This window comes from Rutilus rutilus (genome assembly GCF_951802725.1).
Source record: "Rutilus rutilus genome assembly, chromosome: 6".
In the NCBI taxonomy this organism is placed as follows: Eukaryota; Metazoa; Chordata; class Actinopteri; order Cypriniformes; family Leuciscidae; genus Rutilus; species Rutilus rutilus.
In genome coordinates this window covers 7,103,652-7,126,767 of record NC_140214.1, presented here as the reverse complement: position 1 = coordinate 7,126,767, position 23,116 = coordinate 7,103,652, and the positions used below count along the sequence as shown (strand labels likewise).

At 38.2% G+C, this 23,116-nt stretch overlaps 1 protein-coding gene and 1 long non-coding RNA gene across 2 annotated transcripts; one reads left to right on the top strand and one right to left on the bottom strand.

Annotated features, from left to right (window-relative positions):
* Window positions 1–5,464: 5,464 nt before the first annotated feature.
* On the bottom strand, window positions 5,465–18,625 carry LOC311292685 (C-type mannose receptor 2-like). The gene is made up of 6 exons (XM_084412464.1): window positions 18,582–18,625; window positions 11,679–11,743; window positions 11,239–11,601; window positions 10,819–11,151; window positions 5,919–6,019; window positions 5,465–5,729 (listed from the first exon to the last, which is right to left on the bottom strand). The coding sequence occupies exons 2-6, from the start codon at window positions 11,710–11,712 to the stop codon at window positions 5,589–5,591; spliced, it is 972 nt and encodes a 323-aa protein (XP_084268590.1). The 5' UTR covers window positions 11,713–11,743; window positions 18,582–18,625; the 3' UTR covers window positions 5,465–5,588.
* A 793-nt stretch (window positions 18,626–19,418) lies between these two features.
* Window positions 19,419–22,591, top strand: LOC311292904. The gene is made up of 3 exons (XR_014627843.1): window positions 19,419–19,541; window positions 20,994–21,314; window positions 21,563–22,591. It is a non-coding gene; the product is annotated as an uncharacterized lncRNA (long non-coding RNA).
* The last annotated feature ends 525 nt before the right edge of the window (window positions 22,592–23,116 follow it).

The following is a 23,116-nucleotide window of genomic DNA, read 5'->3' as shown; positions in this document are numbered from 1 at the left end:
AACACACAGATCCTCTCTGCTGTTTATGTGAGCTGCTGTTCTAGGAAAAGAAGAGGAAATGAAAGATGATTAACAAGTCATTGATAAGGGTGGTGGTGGTGAATGCATACAGAACACTGTACATGTACTGTAGCCTACATGTGCTTTGAGAGGCAGATTACACATTTGCTTAATGTGTGGGCTTTGCAAACTTGGAGCTGGTAACTGGAAACGTTGCTGCCTTTATATAGACTGCAAGCCTAAAAAGAAGCACACTTAAGCATACTTTTAAACTTTATTAGCACGCAAAGCCAAGTATATCATTTTGTAAAGCCGGGTGCACTGCACACTGTACAATTTCAGCCACGATTTGGCCGTCGAAGACAAATTTTGCTAATCCTAAAAGATTCCTCAGATCCTAGGCCAAAATCAGAAGTCTATGATCATTAGTTTGACATGTTCACCGACAGCCGAATAGTGATCATTGCGATTTGCGATCAAATTTTACCTCTGACGAAATTCTGGCAGTGTCAGAAGATTGGACTCACAGTCCTGCAGTGTTGACTTCTTCCACGACGACTGTCAAATTGTCTTAGTTTTTCATGACAAGCCATGACCAGATTAACATTAGAGATTTATTTTTAGCCATCATTCAATCCCGCATGTAATGCAGCTCACAGTCACCGAACGTGTGATTGATTGATGATGTAAATCTCTGGACGAGTCAGTGTGCACCCGGCTTAACACAACTTAAAACGAAAACCGAGGCTTTCATCAAATTGTGGCGAAAAATTGTTCATTACTCAAAGTTTTTAACACAATGCGTAGTGACATCTGGTGGTCAGACTTGTTTTCTCCATCATATCTAACAAATCACAGCACAGCCGAAAAAGCATGTGACCAAATGCTTCGGAAGTCTGTTACACAAGAGAATCAATCTGGGATCAATACAGTTCTATCTAATCTCATCTAATCTCTTCTAAATTAATCTGTGCCAATGAGACCACAACTCGTGTCATGTGTAGCCTGGTCAACGGATTCACGTATTGACAAGTGATCATAATTAGGATTGACATGAGTAGAAATCTTTTGGGTGTTTTTATTTATTTATTTATTTATTTATTTTTATACAATTTATGTTATAGGGAAATATAGTGTTAATTTAAATAAGTAATGTTTCTTCGATAATTGTTTTCCCTTTTATACATCGCAAAGCGCCAATTTTTTCAAACCAGCTGTTCCGACCTTCCAACCACAGACAGTATAAGAAATGGACACAGCGACCCCATAGACTTCAACGGAGAAAAGTGAAGCAAATTAAAAGCACTCACTTCCTAATGGCTGAGCGTACTGCGCAGACTCAAACTGAGCTTGATGACGTAGATGTGACGTGAGCAACCTGTCTGACAGCTGTAAGTCTTCTAGTAGCTGTGCCAAGAGAAAGCTGAATCATTCCCTTCTGAATCTTGCAGAGACGGAGAGCGTGAGTAGGAGTTGTCCATGAGCTAGGAGCAGGAGCAACTTTATGACTCTCTATGGGCTTCTCCCTTGACTTTATCGGACTTTATGCCTCCACGTCCCCCCCATTGCCTGCGAGCTTCTCCTCCTGTCTATACGGTAATTTCCAGAGAGTCGCGTGGTTATGACACAATCGTTAGCCTATTTTTACAAAAACTGCTTCTACGGGGCCATAACGTAAGATACAAGGTAATGGAGCCTTTTATACATTGTCGTGTTTCTTTAGAAATAAATAATGGACAAATGGAGTCTTTAAACGCCTCAGATGTAAAGTTATTCGCTGTCAAAGTGACGCCAAAATAAATGGGAGCCAATGGAATGCTAACAGCAGGTGATGGCTTGTTAGCCAATGGCAGCCCCTGTGGATGGTACACTTATCGAGTGCTGGATTACCCCCCTGCTTCCAACGCATGATGTTCAAAGCTTCAAACGTCATCAATCACGTGGTATTGTCATTTTGATGCAAGCATCGACACAGTGTGTGATACAATAGTGGTTTGAAAACTGCGTCGGAGCAACGGAGCCCCGGGGCCTGTTTCAGAAAGGAGGTTAAGTGAAAACTCTGAGTATGTTAACCCTGAAATGAGGGAAACTCTGGGTTTTCTGTGTCAGAATTGGAGGTATGTCAAACCTGAGGAAGCAGAGTTCTGAAAGAGAGGTAACTTATACTCAGAGAACCTAACCTGGTCGGGAGCAGGTTTTCTTCGGTAAACCAAGAGTTTCTTCAACCCGATCTCACGGGAAAACGTACAATTTCTTTTTTGCAAAATCGTACATATTTTACGAATTGCCCAATTCGATACGAATGACCTACCCATGACCCCGCCCCTAAACCTACCCATCACATGGGTTTAGACAAATTCGTACGAATTAGCCATCTTTTTATCATTCGTATGAATTCGTACGAATTGGTCGTGAGATAGCGTTGGTTTCTTTCGGTCTCCTCCCCATTTTTTTTTAAAGAGGAAGCAGTGTTTAAACACCTCATTCATTCTTTCAGTACATTTTTAATAATAAAATTAATCTTTTATTAATAAATAAAATATTGCTATTTTTACTGCTGTTAAAAAAAAAAAAATAATAATAATATATATATATATATATATATATATATATATATATATATATATATATATATATATAAGATGAAGTCTATATAACTATTACATACTGTAGTTCTAAACAAATTCTACAGAATTAAACTGTGGCATTTACTGAAAATCACTGAACTGTGTTGATCTGTGCACCAGAAGTTGATGGACCGTCCTCCTGCTGTTCTTCCACTTAGATTTAAACTAAGAATCTATAGGCGACTCCACATAAAAATGTGAAAAAATCGTGTAGATTGTTTGATGTGTAGACACATAATATTAACATTACCTCTGTAGGCCTCTCTGTGGCAGCAGAAACTCTTTATCCCCATGTCATGTGATGAGCATTTGGTCAGTACACTTTATAATACTATTTGTCATAATTTCTGGTGTATTGAGCAGGCTACTTACAACTGCCTGGGGTTCTGTTGGGACAGGAGGCTCCAAAGAGATATTACCGTCAGAATCTGTTGGGACCAACAAAAAACCCAACCCAAAGTAAAATAAATGGAAATATAAAAAATAGCCTATATAAAAAATAACACATATGTAAACCTCTTACATTTTATGAAGGCCCTTGGATCTTCGGGAGTGACTGGCTCTGAAGTCCCTCCAGGAATTCCCTCAGCTAAAAATGCTGCTGCACTGCTAGACACTGGATGCTTTAGTTATTTAATATGTCAAATGTTTGTGAAGTCAGGTACACCCATGATATGCTCAAGCCTTACTTGATTGAATTATGTTTTTATATTTAATTTTCAGCTGCTGCCATGTTCTTTTAATACCTGCAGGATTGCTCCACATGAAAATTAAAATTAGGTTGAACAACATACTGTTCTTCCAGTTTCACCTCTGATATTATAACAGTTGGGTAAGTTACTTGCTAACTACAAATGACATCTTCAACAGTGTAATTAATGTAATAATGACTGTCTTTAGAAAGTATTGGTCTACTTATTACTAAATCCCATATCAACCTCAACCACTTGAACAATACAAGGAGGGACAAGAAACTGCACTTTTAATGGTTTCAAATAAACAATATACAATTGCATGAATTATTCTTGAATTGACCAAAGTGTTAGGAAGAAGGTTACATTAAAAATATACCTTTTAAAAAATGTCTGTTAAATATACAAAATTGTTCTATAGTCCAATGCAATTACATCAGATTTTACTTTAAATTACAGAAGAATTAAGCGTAATCCCTTAAATTAAATTACAGTAATTAGATTACTTGATAATTAATTACACCCAACACTGTATAACAGTAATTAAAATGTAAAAATATGCACTGACTCGAGCAACTATTTTCTCTCTAGCTAACTCTCTGTCCTTCGCTGCTGGAGTCGACATTTAAAAAATAATAATAATATGTGTTTGTACTCTCCATATGCTTGCAGAAGCTCATCCAGTTCTGCTGGTGAGAAATATGCAGACCTCTTTTTGTCTGGCGCTGTTGTCATGGTGACTCATACTATCTGCGCTCCATTGATAATGGCTTTTTATAGTTGTGGTGCACGCGCTTAACTCAGAGTCAGTCAACTCAGAGTTGATTGAACTAACTCATTTTAGCTGTTCTGTAACCAAAAACTCAGTTTCCCATCTTAGGGTAAGTCAACTCAGAGTTCAAGTTTTAACTCCGAGTTGGTTGAACCTTCTTTCTGAAACAGGCCCCCGGTATCAACCGTCCCATCTCTACTGAAGAGTAATGAGGCTGAAGATGGAGCTTTGCCATCACAGAAAGAGATACATAGATAACAGTAATTTTATATTGTAATAATATATCAGAATAATTACTGCTGTAGCCTACTTTTCTTTAGTGTAAAATGTAAGGTTATATCAGTTTTCCTTGTAAAGGATATAGTCTTTCAGTTAAAATTACGACCATGTTTTTACAGAGCATTTTTTTCAATCGTTGGTATAGGCTACTTGTAATGGTGATTTCACAAAAATATTGAATGTTATTATCAAAATGTTTTACTGTTAAAACTAGAGCATTAATAAATAAAACCTATAATACACAATTATTACAACTATTATTTTATTACTATTAATAGAGCTGTTGACAAAGAACAACATTCAGAAAAATAATGTCATAATCAATTTCAATGAATAGTGTAAAATATACACTATTATACAATATGGCCATTCATGTTTAGAAACTTGTGGATTGAATCAGGTGTGTTCTGATTAGGGAGACATGTTCAGTGCTTGGGAGCACCATTTAAAATGTTTTAAAATGGTTCATTTCTCTGCACTTCTCAAACTGGTGTAATTTGTGGTCATCTGGTGGTGAAAGGATGAATAACACCTAACCTGTGTGCTGTTGGTTGGTACAACCTAACCCAGTGTACCCGGGTACATCCGATTTAAAAAAGTAAAAAATAAAATAAAACATTAACATGGCTGACAATATATTATAGATGGGGTAAGAATAATAATAGTATAAACAACAAAAACAGCATCTACCATTAATGTTATTATTATTTCAGAATGCATGAGAGAGAGAGAGAGAGAGAGAGAGAGAGAGAGAGATTTCCATTAAATAGTTAATACAGTGTTAATAAAATAATAAAAGTTGAATTCCCAATCTTTAGTTTTACAAAGTACATTTTTATTTTGAACACATATAGCATATCTACTTAGTATATCTATACTTACTCTATATGTTATTTATCATTCATGTTATCTCAGAATGCAGAGAGAGAGAGAGAGAAAGAGAGAAAGAGTTTTACAAATTGAATTTGATTTTAAACACATAGCATATTAAAGTTATTTAACGCATATACTCTAGAAACAAGAAACTAGAGACTCTAGAAGCTATAGTAAATGGTATATTTAACATAATATGACACTTCATGGTGCTTAAATAATATAGATAATTCTACTACAACTACTTCACAATTCCTTAAAACAATCTAGCTTGACTAAAAATAAAAACCCCTTTATTTTCTTCAAGTCTGTTTTGAATTTTGATATAAAGATGTAAATAACAGATTACTTTTCATTACATTTATCATTGGAACTCGCTGTATGAGTGATCTTCCGATGAAACACATCTTCATCTTCACCTTCACTTTTTCTCCAGGTTATTTTGCTGTCACTTTCCAGGCCCAAGCTCTTCAGCTTTACACTGATCTGGAAGACCAGCAAAATAATAATTAAAAAAAGTCCAAACCTAATAACAGCAACAATGTGATATGAGAGTTGCTTGCCTGCTCAAAACTCACAAGCACAATGATATTGGATTATGTGTGCGGCTGTCATGGTACTGTTATGCATCCAACATTTGACACTTAAACTGAACACAATTTTTAAGGCACAAACCTCATTCAGAATGGCAGTCTGTAGTGAAGGATCATTCAGTGTGCATTCTCCATTACAGGAGAATTCCAGTCTTACGATCTGCTTTTTAATTAACTTGTCATCTAGAGACATTAAGAGTTGGTCATCATCAACACAGAAGATATATAGGGATGTAACGATTCACTCCGAGCCGGTTGACAATCAAGTCGGTTGAGATGTTTAACAAATCACGATACACATTTTAATCAGCAGCGGCGTTTAATACTCTGACCTCGCTTTACAAGCACGCTAGCAGCAAGCAAGTTGTAGCTAGCTTTACGGATGATGCGTGCACACCGCAAAGCTCAACTTCCTTGAATTAACTGAAAAAGCTCGCTCTGCGAGTGTGAACGCACCGTCAAACAGTAGCAAGCGTACTCGGTTACTAACGTAACCTCGGTTCTCTCTAGAGAGTACTGCGTAATATCTTACGCTATGGGGAAATCTCTTTTCCACGAGATATTGAAGCCAAAAATTATCCTTAATTTTGTAATAATGTAAAACGCGTTGCAGCACCACGCAGACATAGGCGAGACTGCTCATGCGCCTACTGGCTGCTCTGCGGCAACTGCAGCAGCCTATCGACAAGGCCCTATCGTGACGTCAGCTCCAATGAGGGCGCTTCGCGCCCACTGCGTCACGTCCCGCCGTAAACGGGCGTGGCCTTGGCCTATAATATAGCTCGGGAGGCTGATATAGTTGGTTTTCATCGCCGGAGCGAACCAGAGCGTGTTGCAGGCACGGCAAGATACGCAGTACCCGTTCCCTCTCTAGAGAGAACCGAGGTTACGTTAGTAACCGAGTACGTTCTCTTACAAAAGTTCTCTCGTACTGCGTAATATTTTACGTTATGGGGACCACAGTGTAAAACGCTGTGCGTGCTTAGATCCAGTACCAAAGTCCCAAGGGCAGGTGCCCGGGGCCCATATAGTACATGATCATCAGGGACCCACAGAGAGTCCAGGAAGAGGGGCTAAAATAGCATCATTCCTACAATGAATAGCATCCTATAAGGAGCGATTATATAAATAGTGTTTCACACACAGCCAGTGCGAAAACTCGGCCTAGTCTGGTGAATATTATGGGTCTTACACACTGCCCATAGAGCTGCATGATCGATCAGCGAGTGTTGCTCAAGTAGTTTCAGTATTCTGGGCAGAAAACATCGGGGCAGATAATACCGACTTATCAGACCGAAAGCAGCTTAGCCTGCAAAGCGGGAACCTCTAGGTTATAAAACCTTATAAATGTAGACGGGGAGGCCCAGCCTGCCGCCGCCATACAGATATCTTGTAAGGCAATCCCACTAGACCAAGCCCACGATGATGCCATGCCTCTTGAGGAGTGCGCTCTAACACCTAACGGGCACTGCAAGCCCTTCTATAGCATCGACTATCCATCTGGATAGGCTCTGTTTCGACACGGTTAGTCCCTTAGAACGGCCGTTGAACGAGACAAAGAGCTGCTCTGTCTGTCTGAAGACAGATGAGCGAGACACATAAGCCCTTAATGCCCTGACCGGGCAAAGGAAGCTGGCATCCTTTTCCTCGTTAGAGAACGGCAGGGCTGACAGGGAAATCACCTGAGACCTGAACGGTGTGTTGAGGGATTTAGGAACATACCCGTGCCTCAGTTTGAGTATGATTTTCGAGTCATTTGGCCCAAACTCCATACATGTCGCGCTCACTGAGAGCGTTTGTAAGTCCCCAATATGCTTCACTGAAGCGAGAGCCAGAAGAAACACTGTTTTGAAAGACAAGTGTATGATATCCACTGATTGGATTGGCTCGAATGGGGCACCTTCCAAGACCGTGGAAAGGTCCCATACGGGAACTGAGGGAGGTCTGGGAGGATTTAGCCTCTTAGCTCCTCTGAGGAAGCGAATGACCAGATCGTTCCTTCCAAGTGACTGGCCAAGCGTTGGTTTAGTAAACGCTGCTATAGCCGCCACATAAACCTTGAGCGTGGATGGGGTCCTGCCCTTATCCAGTAGCTCTTGCAGGAAGGAGAGAACCTCCGTCACTCCACAATCTGGGGGTGATATGCCACAGGCTGTGCACCAGCTAGAGAACACAGACCATTTTGAGGAATAAAGCCGTCTCGTAGAGGGGGCTCTAGCCTGCGTGATCGTGTTTAACACTCCCTCCGGGAGGCTAGTGGGTACCCGTTGATGGCCCACGCATGTAGGGACCAAGCCCCGGGCGAGGATGCCAGATCGAGCCTCTGGCTTGAGAGAGGAGGTCCCTCCTCACTGGTATCAGCCATGGGGCAGTGCTTGTCAGCTGCATCAGAACTGGGAACCAGGCCTGGTTCTTCCAGAACAGAGCTACTAGTAGCACTGAGCATCCGTTTTCCCTGATCCGCTCTAATACCTGAGGTAGGAACGCGACGGGGGGAAAAGCATAGAGCGGGCAGCGGGGCCAGACGTGGGCCAGCGCATCCTTGCTCTTGGAGAAAAATTTCGGACAGTGAGCGTTTTCTTGAGACGCAAACAGGTCTACTTCCGCTCTGCCAAATGCCTCCCACAGCAGCTGGACTGTCTGTGGGTGTAAAGACCATTCACCTGCTGGAACATTGTTCCTGGACAGTCTGTCTGGTCCCGCATTCGGGTGGCCGGGCACGTGCGCTGCTCTCAGCGAGCACAGATTGTGCTGGGCCCAGACCAGGAGGCGTTCCGTCAGCCTGTAAAGGTTTCGGGACTCGAGCAGCGCTCCCCATCCCGAGGTGGAGGCGTCCGTAGACACCACCTTCACACTCGAGGAAGTCCCCAGGCTTACACCTGACTGGTACCAGTCGATCGCTTCCCAAGGTTTCAGAGCTGAGACACATTTCCGATCGACCTTGAGGCGAAAAAGACCGGAGGTCCACATTCGGCGCGGCACTCGCGCTTTTAACCAGAACTGCAGTGGACGTATGCGAAGCAGACCCAGTTGAAGTACTGATGATGCTGAGGCCATGAGACCCAGCATCCTTTGAAACTTTCTGAGCGGGACTATAGCACCGCAGCGAAAGGTTTCCGTCATGCGCTGAATGTCCAGTCTTTAGAAACCGTTTTTAGAAACGGTGTTTGGGTGCAGGCGGGCGGGTAGTACAACGCACTCGTTGGCTGCAAAATACACATCTGCAGTCGTCTTTTAAGGGAACTTGACAGAGCGAAAGCGAACGGTGCAGATTGCGCGGCACGAGCAAAGGGAGAGAGAGCGTCATCATGTTTTGCTTCGGCGTTTGTTTGCAGGCGTGCGTGTATTATAACAGGCTCGTTTGCTGCAATATTGATATTTCCAGTTGCCTGACTTAAGAGGGGACTGAGAAATGTGTGAGAAATGGAGGTTAGACCGGCCTCGGCGGAACTAAAAACTCTTTCTTCTTCTTACGCCGGTGAGTGACGGGTGAATGAAGGCGGGGTAGCTTTCTTGTAACGTAAAGAAAAACTAGCCCCGGGACCGTCCGTTCCCGACCTCTCTGTGAACGGCGCAGTTTGCGCGGCTCGAACAGAGGGAGAGCAGGTATCATCCCCCACAGACGCGGCTTCCTGGTCAATATCCACGACGGAAAGCTGTGGCCGCTGTCCATCAGGAAAAGACTCTAGCGAAGCGGGTGAAGCAGGCGAGCGAATCGGCGAGCTTTTGCGGGTTGGGGGAGGTTCCGAGCACGGCGCTTTTTATGGCGCGGTACCGCGGCGGGCAGAGGTGCAGTCTCAGAAAGGATGCCAGGCGAGTCCTCAGAGTCGCCATAGGCAGTAGCTCGCAAGAGCTGCGTGAACCTCACCCAGGCAGGAAAGGGGTATCTTGAAAAAGACGCCCAGCTCTTTTAGTGCAATGACACACACACACAAAACACAGTAGCAGAGAAAAGGATATAACGCCGGATAGCGCAGCAGGAACGGCAGCTGAAGGCGGCGCGGCCAGCGGCTTCAGATGCAAGGCTTGTCCCGCTGAAAAGGCTTTTTCTGACGGCGCGGCTTCTTCTCTCAGGATCCAGTGACGCGTGAGCTCTGCTTGAAGGGATGAAAATCAGCTATATCAGCCTCCCGAGCTATATTACAGCCCAAGGCCACGCCCGTTTACGGCGCGAAGCACCCTCATTGGAGCTGACGTCACGACAGGGCCTTGTTGATAGGCTGCTGCAGTTGCCGCAGAGCAACCAATAGGCGCGCAAGCTGTCTCGCCTATGTCTGCGTGGTGCTGCAGCGTTTTACATTATTACAAAATTAAGGATAATTTTTGGCTTCAATATCTCGTGGAAAAGAGATTTCCCCATAGCGTAAGATATTACGCAGTACGAGAGAACCTCTCGTAAGAGAACATGGCAAGCGCGTAGATGTTGACACTGAATTATTATTCAATGTGTTCTGTTTTTCTAACTTTTCCAAGTGTAATGATACAAATGATAAGAAAAAAATATTAAAATCTTGCCTTTATCACAGTGTGAAACCCCTGTCACTGCTGTTTTTAAATTATTTTAGATTTTAATTAAATTACTCTTTGTGCAGGATGAGGGTAAAGAAGGTGCCAGTATCCACCGCCTGTAACAGACAGACTGAGCTGAAACAAGAAAACAGCATTGGAAGATCTCCCTGGAGGGTCTTTTGGGGGATTTGTTTTAAAATGTCAATTTAGTGTTATTATTTGCATTTTAATTTTACAGAGAAATGTGCAGCATTTTGTCTGAGAAAAAAAAAAGGACTCTTTCAATTTGTCTTAAATCACATTTTGTTAAAAAAATTGTGAGAAAATCGTATCGTGAATTGTATCGTATCGCACTGTGAGTTGAGTGAATCGTTACATCCCTATCAGTGACAGTTGTTTGTAATATCTGTTTCAAGAATGATCTATAAATCTCTTGTTTGAAACATTTGATTCTGTTAACTGTGGAAACTCACCTCCATAGCAAATAAAAGGATGCTTTAGATCACAGCTTTCATGAGCCCATTTCCCAGAATTGGTTCTTGACATGCCGACACAGTCACCAGATCCTGAACTCTGGGAAGGTTGTCCTGCTGCCCAGTTTCTAAAGAAGAGGCTCCACTTGTCAGACCATTCCCAAGAGTCCTGGAACAGCCCAATCCAGACCCACGATCCCGATGGAACAATACTCTTTATCTTATTCTGTTCCTCAGAGTTGTGGATGGTGGCCAGATCTGTATGATGCTGTCTGCAGTAGCTCTGAGCATCACTCCAGTTCTTATAAACCTGTACCCTGATGTATTCACTTTCTATCGAAGAATGGAAAAGAAGAATCATCTTCAACCCAAGATAGATTTATATTTACACATTTACACAGATAACAACTCAGAACTCACCGCTGTAGCAAACATAGTGTAAATTTGATGAGCATGGATAACTATACCAAACTCCAATGGCAAAATAACCACATTCTTTATGACTGATTGGTTCGTTTTCATCCCAGGCACTAAACTGTGTGAGTGTGTTTTCTCCATTAGACCAAGCCCAGCGTTTCTGTGTCCCTCTCTTCAGTCCAATCCACACTGATTCACTGTATCCAGCATCCACTATATTCACCAGCCTGTTCACATCATCCATGGTGTCTACAGTAGCCAGGTCAGTGTACTTCGCTCTGCAGTAACTCTGAGCCTCTGGCCATGACATTCTCACATTTATATAGTGGTACTGACGAGAAAGAGCAGAACTGCTCCAGAAGAGCCCTGTTAAAATCAACATGTTAAACCATCTATATGTGTACACATCATCATAAATACAGATTACACATGACCACACCAACCTGACAGCAGCAGCACAAACAGACTCCCGTCCATGACTGCTCACACAGATCCTCTCTGCTGGATTCTAATAAGAGATGATCAAACATTAATCAAACATTTCTGTCACAGTTCTGTAAGGAGTGAATACAAACAGTACATTGCAAATGTATCATGACTTCACATACTTCATGTCAAGAAATGCATTCCAAATGTTTAAACATCAGAACTTACCAAACCCTTTTTTTCTATTATATTATATATATATCTATTTCTATTATAACAATTTCTGCATTTTATTCTAAGTTTTAATTATTGTACCAATTACATTAAGTTTTTAAAAGGTTCTATTTTAACAATCTGCATAGTAACTGGTCCATACAGTTTTTGAAAGACAGTGTTGAGTGTATCCTTTGATGGAACTGATACTTTCTCGGTGTTGTAAGATATAAATCTGCTGGAACATACAGGATTAAAGGCAGATACTTTTATCCAAAGTGACCTACAGTAAATTTTACATTTGATCAGGTCATGCATTCTCTGGGAATCGAACCCATGTTGTTAGTGACATAATGCTCCAGTTTGCAATTTAGCGAACCCTAGAGGTAATATGCCCTTTAGTAGAGCATGTGCTGTTAAGCCATTTTGTTGCGAGGCATTTGAGAGAGAGCACACATTTGATATCCATCACCATCCATACTTTACTCTTGAAAAGGCATTGTCTTCAAGGGTTAAGGCTTAATCAATAATGTTATGAATGTTCTTTCGTGTTCATCATATATCATGGTGTTGCATTTGAAGATGTTAGATGTGCATACAGATGGACTACCAAGCACATTTTACATGCTTGTTGGATTTGCATTGTAATTTGGGTATTTAAGAATCTTTTGGTTTAATTTCAAATTTGTGTAAACATTTGCATACTAAAATGAATGCAAGCTGTTGTGGTATGCAATGATATTGTAATGTTGTCTATGCTATTGTTATGTATGCTATATATATTTGAGAATGACGTATCAGAAGAGGTTTATGCTCATCTAAGTGTCAGATAAGTTAATGTTTATTTTCTACTGTTGTTTTTTGCAGTTTTACACCGCTTCCATTAAATGCACTTGAAGTCAGCTCTGTCTGGGGTACTTTTTGGAGGAGTGTTAAGCTTGCTGCATAGACATGCTCTAGTTTTTGAGCTACAGGAATACAGAGTTGCTGTACTTGAATATCATTGGTTCTTATGAGAATTTGCTGGTGATGTTACTCATTCGTTAGTCACTTTGGATAAAAGTGTCTGCATAATAAATAAATCTACATGTAAATGTAAGTTGTCCAGGTTAGTGATATCAAGTCTTTGAAAAAGTGCACAGATGCCTGAGACACAAGTATGTCACAGATTATAACATATTTGTCACGGCTGGTACAATGCAAAAGGTGTGAGGACTCAAGTGCAGGAGAATGTTGTTTATTACAAAAGAAAACAAAACCCCTCGAGGGGAAAACATAACAAATACAAAACCAAAACAGAACATGAAACGTACTGAGAATCACGGGGAACGGGAAACATTAGACAACGTACCGACACAGACTGCAAACAAGAGGGGACTTATAAAGGGAAACTAATCAGGAGGGAACAGGTGGATGAACTTAAACAAAAATCAGATAACAAGGGGGATGGATCAGACAATGACACGAGCACATGGCCCAAAATAACAAAACACCCATGTGCAGCACAAGACAGGACAGGCATGTGACAATATTAGCCTGGAACTAAAATAAAAGTAACCTCCAGAGTCTGACCCTCCTGAACGCACCAAATTACACTATTTATAATTAAACTTCAGAATGAGCATCAGAATGAGAGTCAAGATGCTAGTAATTTTCATATTCAAATAGCTAATTTTCATTGAAGATGTTTCAGCACGTACAGTAGCATCTTATCGATGGACAAAACATTCCATCATGCGCTAAAAGTATTCAACATGTTCAAAAAGCATAATATTGATGATATCTTGACACTGCGGTTTAACACAAAATTCGAACATATGCTATATAAATGTTTTTTTTTTTTTTTTTTTTTTTTAATAAGTTATGCAATTAAATTCTTATTATTTTACTACTAGTGTTATTATTATTTAAATTGTGGATCAGGGAAGACCAATAAGTGTTGCAACACATTTCATTTGTAACAAAGTGAAAACATTCATATTTTAGACCTTGGGCATGAATGCACACTGGAAATCAAATTAAATCAATAGTCAACAGCAAAGTGAAAACATATGGAAATACACAAAACATACAGTAGACTAAACCCTATAAACTTAACAGATAGTGTGTTTGACAATAGTATGCTGTAAACTGTAACAATTGTTTATTTAACTTTGTGTTCATTTGTAAAAGTTTAAGTCAACTTGAAATGTGAAGTTGCATTAAGTGACAACTTGGATATTTGAGTTATCTGAACAAGTTAAATCCGGGAAAGTAAAATGTTATATTTTCAGAGCTAATTCCAAGATTTCTTTTTACAGCATTAACATCATTGTAAACTACGGTCAAACATAAACGTGTATTTTCTTACCTCAATTTTTTTTTTTTTTTTGTAAATCCTATATTTTTTTACACAGAGATGTATGTAAAACTGCTAAAGTCACCCCAGGAGGTTCAAAGACATACACACGTACAAGTGTGATGTCGCAGCACTGGTTATATCAGGTTAACCCTGCCAATAAATGGCAAGTAAAACAAAACAAAATGTCTTTGGTTGCTTTACATGTTTGTCTCAGTTATTGTTGTCCAGAACAGATTAAGCTGCAATGTGGACCAGATTTAGTCAAAACACCCCCCCCCCCCCCCCCCCCCCCCCGCCCTTTGCATGTTTGTGATGTTTTGTTAAATGCAGAGGGTAAATTCTGCATTCACTTTCACTTTTCACTTTAGGCTGGTCCAGGGGCAGGTGAGGTAAAGCAGAAATAAGGTGAGGTACAGTGGCAATAAATCACTTGGTATCAAAGTGCGGAGACAAAGATAAAATGTGCAGATGATTATCAAATTCATAAAGAAGCCTCACCTGCTTTGACTGAATCAAAACTTCTATTACTGTATTTGATTTGACACTCTAATGTCAAGAAAATGTGATCATATAACTCCAATTTTATTTTTATCTCTACACTGGTTACCTATTAAGTTCCATATCAATTACAAAGTAATGATTTAGCTCCTGTGTATTTAACTAATCTTATATTCTATTGCCTTATAATCCATCATGCTCTTTAAAGTCACAAAACTCTGGGCTTTTGATAGTACCTAGAATATAAGTCCACTAAAGGAGAGAGAGCGTTTTCACACTGGGCTCCTAAACTCTGGACTAGCCTTCCTGATAATGTTCGGGGGTTCAGACTCAATCTCCCAGTTTAAATATAGATCAAAGACGCATCTCTTTAGCCAAGCATTCACATCATACATCTCATAACCTTGCACTTTAGTTATCTCAGATTAAATGCTCATGATTATCTTTAATTGAAATTTTATGAACAGCAGCTACGCTATTTATTTTCTATTTGCTTCTTTGTTCTATCTCGGGATGTCCATCCTGAGGTAACTAGAGTATGTCAGCTCCAGTTTGGATCCAGCCTATATTATGAAGATTTCAGATGCTCAACACCTATGAAGAGACGGCGCCAAACCCTGCGAAGACTTCAGATGACGCAAACTCTGAATCAACATGTACCAATGCTACATGTTTCTAAATGTCACAATTATTTGTTAACAAACAAGTATTCATTACCTCAATGTTTCTGCATTAAATTATTACATTGTTTAAATGAATACCTTTTTTTGCTAACTGTGATTTTGTATATGTACATTTCTGAAATACATAACTTAGACAGTTACCTCTGATAACAGATCACTCTAAATTGTAATATGGACTCATGCATTTTCTGTAAAGCTGCTTTGAAATGATGTGTATTGTGAAAAGCGCAATATAAATAAATCTGAATTGAATTAATGTTGCGTTCCCACTTTTTCCCTATACTGTAGTATTAAATGCTTTTACTCATACTGTATGCAGTAAATGCAGGATAACGAATTATTTGAGGACATTTTAGCATAGGCTACTGCTGTCTGTATGCCCTGAGGATGGTCGTCTGACCGAAAGCTTGGCTATTAAATTTGCTGAAAGGATTCAAGTGTGCAGACAGTTTTATTTATCTTTTGAGATCTTCAGTTTTGTTTGTCTGGCACCTTGTTGTTCGTGAGTGCGGTGTTATCCTTTCAGCATAGGCTACTGCAGCATGAGGATAAATAAATACAATTCTAATGTGACGGCAAGCAAAGCATGATTTTCATATTCAAATAGCTCATTTCAATTGAAGATCTTCTTGCACATTCTATCACATTACTACACAGTCGCTGGTCACTTGTTGTGTGTACTTTGCCATAAGATTTTATACATACTATAAATGTCCATTTTTAGACTTCATCTTGAAGACATACAGTATTTAAGTTACAAATTCTACATCACTATATATACCGGCCATAAAAAAGGCAAGAAACTGAAACTGAGATCATGTTGACATCGTTGCGTAACACTAATGTCTTAATATAAATAAAGACATTTTAGGCACATTACCAAAAAATAAAATACATCCATATAATTTTTTTTTGCTTTAGACAAAAGTAGATTAAAACAGTGGCCAGTGAGTTTATTTACACTTTAAATTGGGGTATATACATAATGCATAAAAATAACCACAATTCCTAGCAACTAATCAGAATAATGAACATCGTGTGTAAACGGGAGTGAAGAGGTTAGTTTGTGTCATGTAAACATCTTAATGCAATTAAGTCCTACTCTGATTATTGCAAAATAATAATCACATTATTAGTGCACATACAGTATAAACAGTCACTGGTTCACATTATTAATTAATTTATATTAAGCTATTCAAATCAATCTATATGTGCTTCACACAAAAATAAACAGAAATATCTTACGTAGGGGAGAGCGGGGCACAATAACGCGGGGTTAGCGGTAACACCCTTGTTTTAAATACTTCCACACATACTAGAATGACGAAACTTAGTGTATTTACTAGTTGCCATACTATAAAATGCCATATACTATACATACATCTGCCATGTCAAATAAACAGTAAAAAAAAAAAATCTCCACCACTCACATCCTCACAGACAACATAGCCTACTAGCAGAGACACCTTCTTTATGTGTACAGATGTGACGTAATGACGCAAAGACATGCTCGAATTTCCCGTGGAAATCCACCAGTACCTCTGAAATTAAAAACATTATTACAAGCTTACCATTTTGAATCGAGATACGAAAAGCAGATCGTTTTGAACACTGGCTGGTTATGTACTTGCTCAAAAAATTATTTTGGATAATTTTTAACCCAAAAAAGCTAGCAGCTTTAAAAAAATGCCATTATTTTATATGAAAAAAAGTTAATAATTGTATTTTATTGAGAAAATGTTTTAGTTTGTCTTGTATATTTTTTTGATTAGATCAGATAGCATTTTAAGCTGTCATATGGTCATGTTACAATGTACCCCACCCATGGGGCATGTTGTCACATTTCACTTCCATTCTTTCTGGCTATATCAAGAAAAAAAGTATACACTGTATTAATAAAACCACATAATTGTACTAGACGTGGGAAATTAATGTGGTATTCAATTATTTCAGGGTATTAAAAATAAATACCCTGAAATACTAAGCAGATTTACAGAAAGTCAAAAAGCGTTAGGTTGTGCCCGGCTCTCCCATACTGAATGATTCCTCATTGCTGTTTGCAAATTTTTGCTTCTTTACACTTTCTGATACCATCATTTACCAATGCCTACAAATAGTAAAAGTATAGTCTCAAATAGTCTCAAGTTGTGTTCATGACAAACATAACATTTTGTTCTAATTTTGTTCAACATAGACTACTTTCCTTTCGGTCCTGAGAAACATTCTTTCAAGGAAAGATAACAAAGTTTGCTGTTGTGGCATGTTAAGTCTTTAAAGCTGCGGATGGTAGTGAACAGGAAAACAGGAAATGTCCCATCTGAAATGGCTGAAAAATTCAATCCCATCATCTTTCCCTACTGCGGGGACACACTTAACGACTAGCTGAAACATCCTAAGACTGAACTAAACACACTTACAGACTGTTTCCAACGACTGGAGCAGATTTTAAACACCGACTGTGAACACTGACTGAACGCAACGGTCTCTGTAAGTATCAAATTACATTCATAATCGCCCTTACAGCCGTTAAGTGTGTCCCCGGCTTACTCTGTTAAATGCTTTTACTCACACTAATGCAGGATCAAGAATTATTTAAGGACATTTGAGCATACTGCAATATAAGGATTAAATCACATTCATGTGAACACTAGGTGGAGACATCATCTCTGCTACTCAAGCCTGGCAACAGCATGGCTTATATTGCACTTGCGGTTTAAACCGTAAACCAGAGGAAATGATCTCTGTCTGCACTTTCAGTTTGTAAAACTGGTCACAGTTAGTCATGTGGCTCTCTAAAAACTAACATCACATTGATATTACCATGAAAATTCTGCAACAAATTCTGCATTGTTTGAAAACTCTGACAGTGTTGATTTGACAACATGTTTGAAGCTTTAAGAGCTATACTATTATAAATAGTTTAAAAGCACGAAAAAGGCTAGATAAGTAAAAAAAGACCAGTTACAAAACAAAACTATAGAAACAGATGAGTTCATCATCACGCTTACATTACATGACACATCAATAAGAGCTCTCAAAAGAAGGTGGCAAAAGAAAATCTGTTAAGTTGTTTAAGCATTTGGAATATATAATATATATTCTCTTAAATAATAATTATACTCTTCATAAGGTGACTGTGTTACAAATATATACACCATAGAGCAATGTAAATAGGTTCAACTAACTTTAAGCTGGTTTTCCCCCTCTTTCCTCATGTATCACTTCCCACATGCTCTACAGAAACATTATTACTCACAAACTCACAACTGCATGCTTACTTCTGTAAAATCATTACTTTTGTGACACTTTTTTAAACAACACTTGATTCAAACATTCTTTTCAAACAACAGTTACAACAGATGATGTTACAGAAACATTTCTAAGAAGCTATTGAATGACCATGAAACAAGTGTGATATATGACATCAGGTATAACAATAGCTTGGGGACTTTCTAGAGTTGTGTACGCTGTATCAACCACAGCTTGTTCCTTCCAATAAAACTTCACAAGTTGTCACCCACAAGAGAGGAACCGTTTTACAAGCAATACACAACATGAAATGACTGACCAGATACACAACTCAACTAGAATTCGAAACAAAGTTAAAGAAATAAATCTGAACCCAATAAAGGACAAAACTATGCTTTTTTTTTTTATGGATCTTCCTCAAGGTTTACGTTTAAGTGTCTTTGTTACCAGCTAATATTCATCTTAAAAGGATAGGTCATCCAAAAAAGTGCTACTTTTGTCATCGTTTACAAACCCTCAAGTTGTCCCAAACCTGTGTGAGTTTTTTTCTTCTGTTGAACACAAAAGATATTATGAAGAATATTGGTAAAAGTAGGGGAAAAAATACTGTGTAAGTCAATCGCTATACAATCAACTGTCTGTCACCATATTTTTCAAGCTGGTGTCAACTTGAACCAGCAGACCTGTTAAAATATATATCTGTATTTATTGCAAATTCTGTTTAATGCTCGCGTGTTGAAAAGATTGCGGTAGTAAAGTTAACTTCCTGTAAACACTTCCCCTTCTGAGGCGATGGCAGTGTGAGCGTGAACCTGCTGGTTTATTAAAAATGGCATTAACGCATCTACTTCTGATCGTCGTTGTGACGTATATCAGTCAACTGATCTTCAACACAGGTACCAAGACCCTTTATACTATTCAAAGTACATTCTTACTGATTAATATTTATTGATATAAACTGGTATCGACCAGGCTGAACCCTGCTTAGCCTCAGAGCGCAACCAGACTCCGACTCAGATCTGGCCATATAGCTGTGGCAACCCTTACGGAACCAAAATATATGGGAATATACTGCACAATATAATGCGATATACTTTATTACATATTAGATTTCCATATATGGGAAACTAGTGCTTATATTTTTCATTATACTGCAATATATGCATTGACCATGTGGCTATATTAATGAATATAAAATATTTATCAATGAATACAAAAAATAGCATTACATGTAATATTCACAAAGTTTTATACTTTATAGTGTTACACACACACACACACACACACATTCAAGGAATGAGTTACACTCTCAGAAAAAAAAAGCTGTCACTGGAACAGTACGCTTCAAAAGGGTTCTAATATGTACCATTTAGGTACTAATATGTACCTTTGAGGGACTTAAATGCACTTTTTAGGTACAAAGGTGTACCTTTTGAAAAGGTACCGCCACAGTGACAGCTTTTGTACCTTTTTTTCTGAGAGTGCTACAACAGATTTCTTGTTCTCAGCATGCTTTGCTTCAGACTGTTAAAGGAGAGCAAATGTAAAAATTAAGTGTTATTTAATGTGGTTTGCTCAATATTAATTTAGGGGGAGATGGCCTATTATTTTTTTCATTTAAAATGTTTTTTTGGTATGTTTGAGTTTTTGGGGTTACCGTTGTCCTGAAGAGCAGAGCCTGTTGTTAAGTTGACTATTGGCCAAACTCCATTAAGACTGTAATTAATATATTTTAATAGTAATTGCTGCGCATTCCTAAGTACAGTGATAGACTCTTGGCTTAATACTTTAGTACATGTAGGTGTGCTTGTGCTACTGACTACTAGCTTGAAAATATTAAACATTTATAATATATATATTGCATTATATGTTTCTCTTTATATTTGTGATTAAGTTGCATGAGTACATATATCTGCAATATATTACACATGCAGTACCATATCTGATCACATATACATCTATATATCAAGTGTATTACTTAATATAAAATTAAAATACATTATGATATATTAGTAAATATATTGTCACATATTTTTCAATATATGAAAAGCGGGAATTCCTTATGTATCATTCAATATTTTGTAAAATAACACTATATTAATCTGTATATTTTCAAATATAACGTTAAACCATTTAATATATTGATCATTCATATATGGAAAATATATTTTTGTTCTGTAAGGGAATGCTTATTGATAAATCCCTTTGGAGTGACTTTGTGCTTTTTAACTTTCACACTAAAAGAGCAACACTAGACACTAAAAATGTTTTAATAAAGCATAATAGGTCCTCTTTGAATTAAGCAATACTGTACATTGTCATAATACTTGCTTTTTTTCTCCCCACAGTATCCAGTGACATAATCCAACCATCTGCAATAACTGTCCAGAGAGGACAATCTGTTCAGCTGACAGTACAAAAACATGCAGATAAGACATTTGATCATTTGGATTGGATATATGGATTAGAAGATAATTCTGTTGTAGTCTCATTCACTGTTAAAACAAAATCCGAAATTATTTACCCTTCCTACAAGGGGAGAGTGGATTTCAATACTGTAAACTACTCCCTAACACTAAAGAACATGCAGGAGACAGACAGTGGACTCTACAGAGCAAGAGCAAGTGGAGAATCAAATATTATTATTGGTCAATATAATGTAACTGTTGGTAAGTAATCAGGGAGTTTTGTTGTCAAATTTAGAATTCAGAACTTTACAATCTACTCAATAATTTGAGTAGATTTGAGCACTTCAGCTCATAGTTGAACATAATTTTGTAGTGTTCAGATTAGCACATTCTGAACTAATTTAAAGTCTATATAAAAAATGTAAAAAGCTTTTTAAAAAAAAAAATTTTTTTACCTTCATTATAACGAACTAACAGATTCGTACATTTCTTATACCATTTCTTCTTAGGGACAAGCAGTCATGGATCAACCACGGGATCTGTTTCTCTTACTTGGATCATTTTCCTTTTTCTTTTGGGTACAATGATGATTTGAGCTACAGACAAACAAAAAAATAACTGTATTGTTAGCTTAAAAGGGATCTAAGGGACTAAAACAATGTTGTTATTTTTTTTTTGGACTTGTGTACTTTGTAACAACTGAGACAATCAGACACATAACTATTTGTTACATTTAACAAATAAGCTTTAAAGCAAAAAATAGACAAACTGACCTATAAATGAACATGCATCCCAGAACATTGTGTGAATGATTTACTGTCTTGTGTAGTGTCTTTTAATTCTATTATTTTTTTGATACTGTGTATTTTATGATAGAGACAACGGTCAATGTAACCTCATCTATATCATGTTTGATCTCTATAAATTGGTACTTTGAAGATCGTAATAATTGCGAACATGTTATGTCGATGGCATGCGCAACATATTAGTATTACAAGAATCTTTCATATTTTCTTCATGAGCAACCAATCCAGCTGCACATGCAAATGAGCACGCTTAAAACAAAGATCCAAAAATCAACAACAGAGGAATTTTCTTGCTTGGAGGTGAGGCTTTTCTCAGGCTTTATTAGAGACACATTCACAGCGACCCATCCTCTCTTCTTCTGGCTTCTACTGCTGCTTCTTTGGGTTGATCAACTTTTCTTCATTCAACGCCGAAGAAATCGATTGAGACTAATGGAACCATCAAAATCCTCCTTCAGGAACTTCACGAAATGTTTCCACTGCGAAGGCCATGCAAGCATACATTTAATGAGGTGCTCTGAAAATGATAAGCTGATGGTTCTTTTCATAGTTAAATGGATCTTTTCCATAGTTCCATTTCCTGCTTCCGGTTCCATTCTGTCACTCACCATTTTACCTATGCATGTATGTATGTGTGTTTAGATTAGTTATGTTTGTGATTTAGTTATTAAAACTTGTGCACAATACGTATTTGGTTCTGATTCTCTGCTTGCAATAAAGTTTCTTTTACGATTTAAGGCTCTTAGTAGTACTGTACCGTAAGAAAGACATTTTCCTCCCCCGGAAAATAAAATATTTCGTAGAATTAATAAACAATTAACGCTGAGTGTTCACGGGACGAACAGGTGGGTTGATTGTATATTAATTTTTACTACATTAAGTTAATTCTATTAACTGATCCAAATTTTCATAGTCAATTAACAAGTTATAATTAATTGTTAATATTTCTTTAGAGCTAATTTGCTACAACCTACATTATCCCGAATGTTTCCAACAATGTTTTAATCCAGAGAAATTTCAACCATGTAACGGCCCGGCCCATGTCATTGCGTCACCTATCAATGACATCATGTCCACCCTTGATTTCAATTTTACTTCCGTAGTAAACCAGGGATACACCAAAGACACTTTAATATATTATGCAGTTTATTGGACAAGTGAGCAACAGTTTGGATACTTTCTCGACAGAAAACTAATCATTGTTATATAGCTCATAGTCTTTGTTTGAATCTCTTGTTTTCTTGATTTAACGCAAGT